This window comes from Galeopterus variegatus, unplaced genomic scaffold (genome assembly GCF_000696425.1).
Source record: "Galeopterus variegatus unplaced genomic scaffold, G_variegatus-3.0.2 Scaffold386, whole genome shotgun sequence".
NCBI classification, from domain to species: domain Eukaryota; kingdom Metazoa; phylum Chordata; class Mammalia; order Dermoptera; family Cynocephalidae; genus Galeopterus; species Galeopterus variegatus.
In genome coordinates, this window is record NW_007726497.1 from 407,443 (window position 1) to 417,580 (window position 10,138).

General features: G+C 56.4%; 1 protein-coding gene across 1 annotated transcript in view; it reads left to right on the top strand.

Moving 5' to 3' along the window:
* The window catches only part of NECAB3 (N-terminal EF-hand calcium binding protein 3), a 20,327-nt gene extending 14,464 nt beyond the window's left edge, over positions 1-5,863 (top strand). Inside the window, exons 7-14 of the mRNA XM_008568199.1 lie at positions 2,707-2,843; positions 3,064-3,182; positions 3,341-3,420; positions 3,525-3,578; positions 4,055-4,191; positions 4,337-4,414; positions 4,873-4,964; positions 5,059-5,863. Coding sequence (XP_008566421.1) covers positions 2,707-2,843; positions 3,064-3,182; positions 3,341-3,420; positions 3,525-3,578; positions 4,055-4,191; positions 4,337-4,414; positions 4,873-4,964; positions 5,059-5,087 — 726 coding nt within the window. The 3' untranslated portion in view covers positions 5,088-5,863. The remainder of the gene's footprint in view (positions 1-2,706; positions 2,844-3,063; positions 3,183-3,340; positions 3,421-3,524; positions 3,579-4,054; positions 4,192-4,336; positions 4,415-4,872; positions 4,965-5,058) is intronic.
* The last annotated feature ends 4,275 nt before the right edge of the window (positions 5,864-10,138 follow it).

The window sequence follows — 10,138 nt, forward strand, 5'->3', positions numbered from 1 at the left end:
CGTCGCCGTCTCCCGCTCCTCGCAGCATGGGCGCCGCCGCCGGGGAGCCCACCCTGTTGCCCGAAGCGTCCTCACCCGGCCGCCCGGACCGCGCGCCGGGGCCCGCCGCCGCCTAGTCCAGCTGCTGCCGCTTGTCCAGCTGCTGCCGCTTGTCCAGGCAGGAAAGCAACAAGATCTTGGTCTGGGGGTGGGGCAGGGGCGTGAGGGGAAAGAGCGCGCCCCGGGCCGAGCCCACGACCCAGGACCGCTCTGCCCGCCTCCTGGGGACGCTCACCCACCGGGTGCTATCTCCTAGGACTCTACCCCTCTATGTTTCCGGGACTCCTGTCATCCTCCTATGCACAGGAGTTGGGGAGACCCCACTGTTCCATTTAGGCCCCGGGGGAGCGAACCATTCCGTGCTTGACACCGGGGACCCTCACCCATTCTGCCTGCCTAGGACCCCCACCTCCCATCTGGAATCCCTCACCCACACCAGGCTGACCTCCTGAGAGCCAGCTCTGTCCACATTCATGGGATGCCTGCTTATCCTCCCAGCCTTGATGCCAGGGGTCCTCACCCACCCCGGCCTAGTCCAGGGCCTCTGCCCATTTGGAGAGTAGGAAAAGTAGCATGTTTTGAGGCTGGGGGCTGAAGAGAGGGCATAAGGGAATTCCCCGTGCCCATAGCCCCGGTGGTACCAACTAGGGCTGATTCCCTGTGCCAGGATCTACAATAATTTGTCCAGAGTTGGGAGAATCCCCTCCTGCCCTCCCTTCCAGGCTTTTAGGACCCCCATCCACACCATGTGGACTCCTGGGACCCTCATCCTTGGGAGGGATTGTCTAACTCACATGCCCCTAGGACTTCTGTGTACAAGGCCTACACTCCCAGCATCCCTTCCTGTCCACCTGTCCGGGTCCCCCTGTCCCCCAGCCCCTGGTCCCCCAGCACTCACACTTGGCTTCTTCTGCTTGAGGTGGCTGAAGAACTGTTTCTGCCGGGACTTCTCCTTGTGGGCCTGCTTGGGTGCTTTGGTCCTCTTGTGGGAACCGTTGTTTCCCATGGCAGGACTGGTCACCACTAGCAGCCACAGCCCATGCTGTCTCTGCCCTGCCCTCTGGCCTGGGGTCCTGTACTGGCCCTGTCCCGGGAGGGCCACATTGTGACCTCATGGGTCGAACTCACCAGCTCCAGGCTCCCTCCGAGCTCCTCCCAGAACCCACAGGCGAATCTGGGCTCCATTCGCTCTGTGACTTTTCTCAGCTGTGAAACTGGGCTAATGATCTTAAAGAAGGCAATGCTCATAACGTGCTTAGTGTTGAGTAGAGCTGAGTTTCTGTGGCTTGGGTTTGAATTCTGGCTCTGCTACTAACTAGCTGTGTGACCTTGGCCAAGGTAATCAATCTCTCTAGGCTTCAGTCTTCTCAATTGACCATAATGGGGTCAATTATAGTTCCTATAAATCGTTACGAGGGTCAAATGAAATTCTTGGAATAGTGCCTGGCACAGAGTGGGTGCTTATATCGGCTGGGTTCTTTGTTTGCAAACAACAGAAACCGATCAAACATTTTAAGTGCCAGAAAGGTAATTTATTAGAAGGATTTTGCGGCCTGTCTCAAAGTGAGAGGACCCAGCCCCCTCTTTGTCACTGTCTCCCAGCTTGTAAGCCTGACCCAGGAAGTCCCATCTAAGGGCTGAGCTGAGGCAGGTCATGGGCAGGACATGAAGCTCCTGATGGATGGAGCCTCTGGAGCCCCCTTGTAGAGGGGGGCAGGCACCAGGACCACGGCTCCCGGGACTCCCATCCTGGGTTGTGTGTGAGGTGGGGAGTGAGGTGATTCTCAGGACATCTGTGACTGTTGGGTGTATAGTGGGCAGATTTTTTATTAGTATTATCTTTGACAATAAAAGTGATGGCAGTTCTCCTGGTACGGAGGACTTATGTGCCAGGCCTTGAGTTGAGTCCTATGTAGGAATTAACTCTTGGAAGCTCAGCGTGATGGGTGTTATCACTCCTGTTTTATGCAGGAGGAAACTGAGACAGGAGGAGCTGAAGGTACTTGGGGAGTCTCTGAGAATCCTTGAGTGGGCAGCACAGGCCTGGCACATGGTCAGCCTCCCTGTCTCTCTGCCCACCTTTGGAGGGGATGGGGGGAGGCTGGTGATGTAGGTTGGGGTTAATGCTGGTGCGTATGTGGATAGCGACCTGGCTGTCTTGTATCTGAGCTCCTGGTAAAAAGTGCTCAGAAAATGTTTGTTGCAGGGATGAATGAATGAATGAACACATATGTAGATTGTGAGTTTGGGGCCAGCTGGCAGGTATGGGGCCACATCACACCACATCATTTTTGCCTTGTGTCAAAATTGGACTTTGAATGCCCTCTGAATCCTCCCTGCCCCCGCCTGGCTGTGCCTAGGGTCCTCACTGACCAGAGCAGTGCTGAAGGTGGTGGTCCCAACAGGGAAGGAGGCTTGAGGCTCAGAGAAGCCAGGCGTGCCAGCTGGTGGATGCCTCCCCGTGAGTGGCCTCACACCTCCTAGGGAGGGAGGCCAGGTGTGCCTTGCATCTCAGTGCCCTACTGCTTGTGCCAGCTCTGCATGCCCTTGCTCTTCACACTGCACTGAGGCTCTGATGGAAAAGAGGTAGAGGGCCAGGGAGGCGGCTCCCCACTAGAAGTAAATTCTCAGGGTCGGGAGAGGCCAACCATTCCCCTCTGCCCCCAGGAGTATGAGCAGGCCTCCAAGGTGGACCAGTTTGTGACCCGCTTCCTGCTGCGGGAGACGGCGAGCCAGCTCCAAGCCCTGCAGAACTCACTGGAGGGGGCGTCAGACACCCTGGAGGCCCAGGCCCGGGGCCCATGGTACGTGATGGCCCCACCAACCTGTGGCCAGTTTGTGAGTGCCCATTGTCCCCACATTACAAGTCCCTTGGCTTCATTGTATTCTGTAGTTCCAGCATCCTGGAGCCCACATTCTTGGGCAGGGAGGCCAGGAGGAGTGAGAAGGGGACTATGGCTGGCTTTGGGGCTGGGCAGCAGGAAGCAGGTCTGGTGACCATGGGCTGACCCTCCACTTTTCCAGGTTAGATGAAGAGCATGTGGAAGTGCAGAGCAGGCCCCGCGGCAGCCGGCGGGCAGGGCGCAGGGCCCTGAGGAGCATCAGCCGGTCTCCTACCTGGTCTCCTGGCTCCTCAGACACAGGTGCACCTGTGGCGGCTGGGAGGGTGGCTGAGGGCCCAGGGTGGGCACAGCATCCCCTGTTCCCCCTGTGCCTGCCCTTCCACCACCCTACAGTTCATCCTGAAAGGCCTCCTAGCCTGAGGGCCCATGCCTGACCCCCGTGGGCCCCCGACTCCCAGGGCGGAGCTCAGAGGCCGAGATGCAGTGGCGGCTCCAGGTCAACCGTCTCCAGGAGCTCATTGACCAGCTCGAGTGCAAGGTGAGCAGCCCTCTGGCCAGTGGCCAGCAGGAGAGGACCTTCCAGGCATCCACCCAAGCCAGGCACGCGCTGGGGGCCTGGCCCATGCTCTGTGTCCCTCACAGGCCCCCCAGCTGGAACCCCTGCAGGAAGAGGACCTTACCAAGGAGCCCGACTCGGTGAGCCTGGGTGAGGGGCAGGTGGCTGGAAGTCAGGGGCCGGGGGTGCTCATGAAATGAGGGCTCACAGGGCCAGCTGCCCACCAATCCTCTGCAGTGCGTGCATGCCCCCTTCCCAGGCCTGGCAGACAGGTGCCAGGCTCTGGTCCTTGCTCTGTGATCCTGCAGAAATCACTGCTGCTCTCTGGGCCTCAGTTTCCCCACTGGCATTTCTGAAAGCCGGGTCTGGGGTAGTGTGGATGGAAGCTAGAGGGGGCACTAGGAAGTGGTGGCTTACTGCTGGAGAGAGGGACAATGGCTGGATCAAGGCAGCGACCTTGGAGGTGAGAAGAGGAAGATGGAGTCAGGGATGTTGGGCGGCCAGTTGGTGGAAGGATCCCGACCGCAGGGTAGCAGTATCTAGCACAAATCAAGAAAGGAGAGGTCTTCCTGGAGGCCATAGCCAGTCCCTCGCCCTGCATCCTGTCCTGCCTCAGCTCACTGGCTGCCTGTCTCGTCAGCACATCCTTGTGGCCCAGAGGCAGGTCCAGGTGGCAGAGGAAGCCCTGCAGGACTTCCACCGAGCCCTGTGCTGCTACGTGGACTTCACAGGGGCCCAGAGCCATTGTCTGCAGTGAGTCCCCAGCCAGCTGGTGGGATGGCTGAGGGGGGAGTGGGTAGTGGGGCTGGGTGTCCTGGGTCAGGGCCTCCTTGAGATCCCTGGCTGGGTGGGCAGTGGTGGTGGCAGCCCTGGCCTGGCCATCTCTTTGGCCCCGCAGTGTGTCTGCGCAGAAGATGCTGGACAGTGCCTCCTTCACCCTGTATGAGTTCTGGCAGGATGAGGCCTCCTGGAGAAGGTATGAGTGATGTGCTAACAGCTAATAGTTACTGAGTCTGGGCCTTGGAGGGAGCCTGGCCTGGGTTCAAATCCTGCTCTCCCACTCACTGGTTGTGTGACCTCAGGTGACTTACTTAACCCTTCTGAGCCCTAGTGTCCTCCTTTCCAAAATGGGGATGATAACAGTCCCAACTTAATATGAACAAAATGAGATGATGTGTAAAGAACTGAATACGGTGCCAGGTGCACAGTAGGCACTCAGCAGATATCCACTAGTGTTGCTATGTGCTGCACCCTATGCCACGCACCTTGTGCACTACTTTATTCATTCTCACCCAGTGACGCAGACACTTTGTCCCCATTTCACAGAGGAGAAAACTGAGGCTCAGAGCCAGTATGAGGAAGGCCTGGGGTGGGAGTGGCCCTGATCATGGTCAAGGCTGGCTGCAGCCTCGATCCCCTCTGCGCCCTCTGCAGGCACCAGCAGTCGTCCTGCAGTAAGGCCTTCCAGCGTGTCCTCATTGACCACTTGCGGGCTCCGGACACCCTCACCACTGTGTTCTTCCCAGGTGTGCTGCAGGCCCCACTCTCTCCACAGCCCTGGGACCCCAGAGGGGCAGTGGGCCCCTGATGGCTCCTGACCCCCCAACCTCTGACCCGCAGCCTCCTGGTGGACTATGAATAATAACTGAGCCTGACCTGCATAAGCCAAGGACCCTGGGTCCCTGCCTGCCCCCTTCTGGAGCCTTCTGGACTGGTCAACTCAGCACCAAGACCAAGGACCCTGTGTCCTCCTATACGTGGGGCCTGACCAGCTGGTGGAGGGTCTCTCAGCCCAGGGACCATGGTCTAGGCTGCTTGCTTTCTATTTATTTATTTATCAGTGTCTTTTATCATTTGTAGCTTCAGCCTTCAAGGCACTTTGGCTTCTGCCTGGCTCAGGAAGCCTGGATCTCATCCCCTCTGCCCCTGCCTTGCTATGTGTCCCAGAGCAGGTCTCTTCCCTTTCTGGGTGGGCTTCAGGCCATCTGGCTGTCTAGCAGGCATCGTGCTTTCTTCCCGTGGTCTTGGGCCGGGCTTCTGTTCTTCCCCAGTCAGTGGCAGAACCAGGGCTGATGCTCAGGGACCCCCCAACCCCTCGAACCTCGACCCCCGAAGCTGGGCCAGGTCAGTCTGAAGTGTGGGGTAAGGACCTGGGTGTCCCCATCATGCTCCTGGGCTGGCAGGCTCCAGAGCCTTTCAGCACCCGTGGCTGCACCAGAGACCAATGCGGGATCCTGGGGTTGGTTTGCACGTCATCTGTATATCATTTGCATGCTCTCACCCCATCCGTTCTCAGGGCACTATCAGAAGCCCCAAGGTGACCTTGCCAAGTAGCAATAATTTGGGCCCAGAGTTGAGTAGCCTGCTGCCCCCAGAGACCTCTGAACCCCAACACAGAGGCAATAAAGGCAGTGGTCTCCTCTGGCGTCGCCTCCTCTCTCTCCCTCTGCGAGGCCAGGCTGTGGGGTCCATGTGCCTCCCAGACTAGAAACTCAGGGCAGGAAACGTTTCTTTAGAAGTCAGCTGATTCCCATCTCGAGCTCCCACCCTTGCAGAGTGGAAACTTCATCACAGCTGATGCAGGTTTCCTCAGTTCAGGGCCCCTCACCCCCACAAACCCTGGTTCTGGGGTACTGCATGGGAAAGGAGAGTGGCATGGTCTCTGCTCTCAACCCCCCAACATCTGCTGAGGGTTCCAGCTTCACCCCACACAGAGTCTCCTCAGGGCCCCAGAGAGCTTGGCTTGACTCCTGTGGGAAAACCTGTCCCCAGACAGAACATCCCCCGCCACCTGACAATAAAATGGCTCCAGGAGAATAATGGCCAAGTCAGTCCTACAGCCACTGGAGGACCCTTCTGGGGGAAGGGACCAACAGGGACACCTGAACAGGTGCTGTAAAGGGGAAGCACATGGCACTGTAAGGCCACAGGGTGGCATTTGACCTGGTCTGGGGTGCTGGGGCAGGAAGTTTCAGGCAGACACAACACCCACAGGCCGAGGGGAGGAATCGAGGCCAAGGGGAGGGGAGAGCGGGCTGGGGCAAAGCGGGGGCGGCAGGGCCTCAAAGGCGCTTCAGCCTGAGGAAGGTTTCAAGCTGGGGGACTAGTGGGCTGAGTGACGTTTCACCAAAGGCAGTGCCAGGCCTTGCTGGGTGCTGGGGCATGGCTAGAAAGATAGCTCAGATGGTACCAGCTCCGGTGGGCGTCCCAGTCTGGATGTGCAGGTAGGGTCCAATGGCCCCTGCCAGAAACAGGTTCTCCCGCCAGCCTAGCTGCCCAGGCCAGAGAACCAGCATATGGGTCCCCGGTGGCTCCTGGACCAGTGCCAGTACCAGGCTGCACTCCTGCCATGCCAATCTCCAGACTTCTGGCAACTTCTAGAAAGTGCTGCCAGCATCTGAGCCATGGGACTTTGGGTTGGCTTGAGGAGGTTTGCTCCCATGCTCCGGTCTCAGTAGGTCTCCTTGTTAGAGAAAAAGCTTGTCCAGGAGGAGACAATCCTTCTTTCTGTCCTGTGTGGGAATTCCTTCTGTTTTCCACAATAGTAGCAACAATACACCCTCAAAACTAGAACATCTCCCGTCGTCGTCATCTCTTGGTTTTTTGGTGGCTGGCTGGTACAGGGATCCAAACCCTTGTCCTTGGTATCATAATACTGCTCTCTAACCAACTGAGCTAACCAGCCAGCCCCCACTGGCATCATTAAACAAAGTCGCTGAAGCCTAAGGCTAACACTTCTGAAGGGGGTGCCTCAGTTTGGCGCCCTAGGCACCTTGCGCACCCCCAGTGGAGTTCTGTGTCCTCCCTCCCTCCCTGAAGGCTTGGAGCTGCTGGGGAAGAAGCTGCAGGAAGGGGTGGTCAGTCCTGCAGGGTCACATCTTGGAGATGGCAATGTTTGGTTTGAGCTGTGACAGTTGAGCAGGGACCTCCAAATGGGCATGAAGGGGAGGGGCGGGAAGAGAGTCTCAGACAAGAGGAGCAGAAGGGAACTTGGGAGTGTAGGGATCGGGGTGAGCTGGGGAGGCCAGGCCCATGGGAGCTGGATGTTGTCTTGTAGGTGATGGAGAGCCAGAGGGTGCCAGATGGGAGCCATGTGGGTGGGTGTGAGGGCTGGACATAGACAGGAGGCTGGAGTTGCAGCCTCACAAGAACAAACTTCTGAGCTGGGGCCTGGGCTGTGGGGACACAGAGGAGGTCCTCAAGCCTTTACACTGCGTCTGTTAGCTCTCACAAGCCCACCATCTCCATCTTGCCATCCCCGCTGTACCCTCTCACCCTGGCCCCCAAGTCAGGGCCACTGTCCTCTCTGGCCTGGAAGACTGTAGCAGTTTCTTCACTGTGCTCCCCCCACCTATTCCCTGTAAAGCTGCAGCCAGAGGGGTTTTCAAAATGGCAATATTTTTGAATATTGCCACACCTCTCTGGCCAAGACCCTTCAAGGGCACCCACTGCCTCCAGTATGAAGATCAAGTTTGATTTCTTGTCTGGCCTTCAAGGCCCTCAGCAATGAGCACCCCCCTCCCAATCTGTGCAGCCTCCTCTCCATAAATTGCACTCCGGCTGGGCTGGGCTATGTGCAACCTTGGTCATCCCCTCTTTGCCCTTTGTCCCAAGCCACCCCGTCCCTACAGAAACGCCTCCCCAGGCATCAGGTCTGGGTTGCCTTTCCTAATCCTTGCCCTGCTCTTGGCTCTTCAGCTCCTTTTGACACCACTGGGCACCTGCTTTGTGGCAGGTGCTGGGGAGGATGAAATGCCCTGGGATGGTGACAGCACACACATCCAGGGCAGGCAGAGTCCTGAAGCTGGGAGAGCTCCAGGCTCCTTGGCCAGCTACCACTCTTACCCTTTAACCTACTCCGTGCACCTGCCTCTCACCTTCCTCACACCTGCACCTGTGACTCACCTGCACACATCTGAACCTGTCCTAGGGACTGGCCCAGTGCCAGGCCAGATACTGGAGACAGCAGCAGTCTAGATGATGGCCATTGCCCTGCAGCTGTCAGAGAAACACGAATACCATGTCCCCTTAACACAGCCTCTAAGGGTTGAAATGAAGGGACTGGGCATTCAAGAAGTTATTCTTTTTTTCTTTCCTTTAAAAAAAGATGACCGGTAAGGGGATCTCAACCCTTGACTTGGTGTTGTCAGCACCATGCTCAGACAGTGAGCGAACCGGCCATCGGTATATAGGATCCGAACCCATGGCCTTGGTGTTATCAGCACCGCACTCTCCCGAGTGAGCCACAGGCCGGCTCTCAAGAAGTTATTCTTGAACTAAATACCGTGTGACACCAGGCTCCCTGCAGGGTTTTGGGGACAAAGGTGAATCCTCAAAGAAATCACAGATTGGCAGGGAGAGAAACAAGTTACAATGGCAACCACAGTATGTAGGGGTTTCCTGGGTGCTACCCATGTGATCACATTGCGCCCTCACAACAGTGCTGTAGGCTTCATTAGCACCCACAATTTACAGAAGAAACAGAAGCTCAGAGAATGAGTGCCTTGCTCTGGGTCACATGGCAGGGCTGTACTCCCTGGCACCAATAGCTACTTGCCATCAAGCGTGCACAGTGTGGAGAGAGAGGTCATCTTCTGGTAGCAGAAACCAGCCCAGGCTGGAGGCAGTGGCAGCTAGAACAAAAGGAGCAATGCCAGGTCCTGGGGCCTGCAGGATGGCAGATGGGCAGGAAGGTAGAGCCCAGATGAAGTGGCGGGTGGACCAGCCGTTGGAAGGTGGGGGTGGGTGGCTGAGTCCTGATTATTTCTGGAACTCCCTAGGTGGCACTCAGAGAACATTAGCTGAACTTGTGGGCAGAAAGGAAGCCTCAGCTGGCCAGTTAGCTCAGTTGGTTAGAGCGTGATACTGATAACACTAAGGTCAAGGGTTCAATCCCTGTACCGTACTGCTGCAAAAAAGGCCCCAGAAAAGGAGTGCAGCAGGACCAGGTCTGTCCACAAGAGGGCGCCTGGCACCAGGCAATGATGCCGTCCTGAGGCAAGAGGGTGGCTTGTGGGTTCCCCCAACTCTCCTGTGAGGGAGGAAGGCTAAGGGGATAGACTTAATTCACAACCCTGAAATACCAGCAGTCAGAAACAAGCAGCGATGGGCTAGATGAGTTTAGATCGATGCATGTTCGCTCATCCTGAGATTGCATCATCTCAGGCCAATTATTTCCCTTTATACTGAGAAACATTAGTCCGTAGGCTCCTTGACTCCATCCTTGATAAAATTCGAAGGGTTCTCCCTTCCCAACCTACCTTCCAGAAAACAACTCTTCCATATTTTCCAGCTCTTTGTGTCTCTATGACAAGGAGTCATATGGTACTGCGTCACTAATTTTCTCTTCAGATTCATCTAATCTGCTGTTTAATAATGCAGAGTTATTTCTATGATTATCATTTCCAGAATTTTATGTGTTTTCAAATCTGCCTAGTCATCTCTAACTTTTGCTCATTTTGTTCAGCACCACCTTTAGAGGTTTCATATTCTGGGTTTTTATATTCCGCATCTGGTAATTCCAATACCCGAATACCCAGGGTTTATCAATTGTCATTGTTCCTGCTGCCTCTTGCTCATGGTGGCTCATCTCCTTGGATGTTCGGTAATTTTCCTGGATGGCTAATAATTGGCTGATATGTTACATTGGAATCTTGAAGGTCCTTAGATATTTTCCTCCAGAGGATTTGCATTTTTGCTT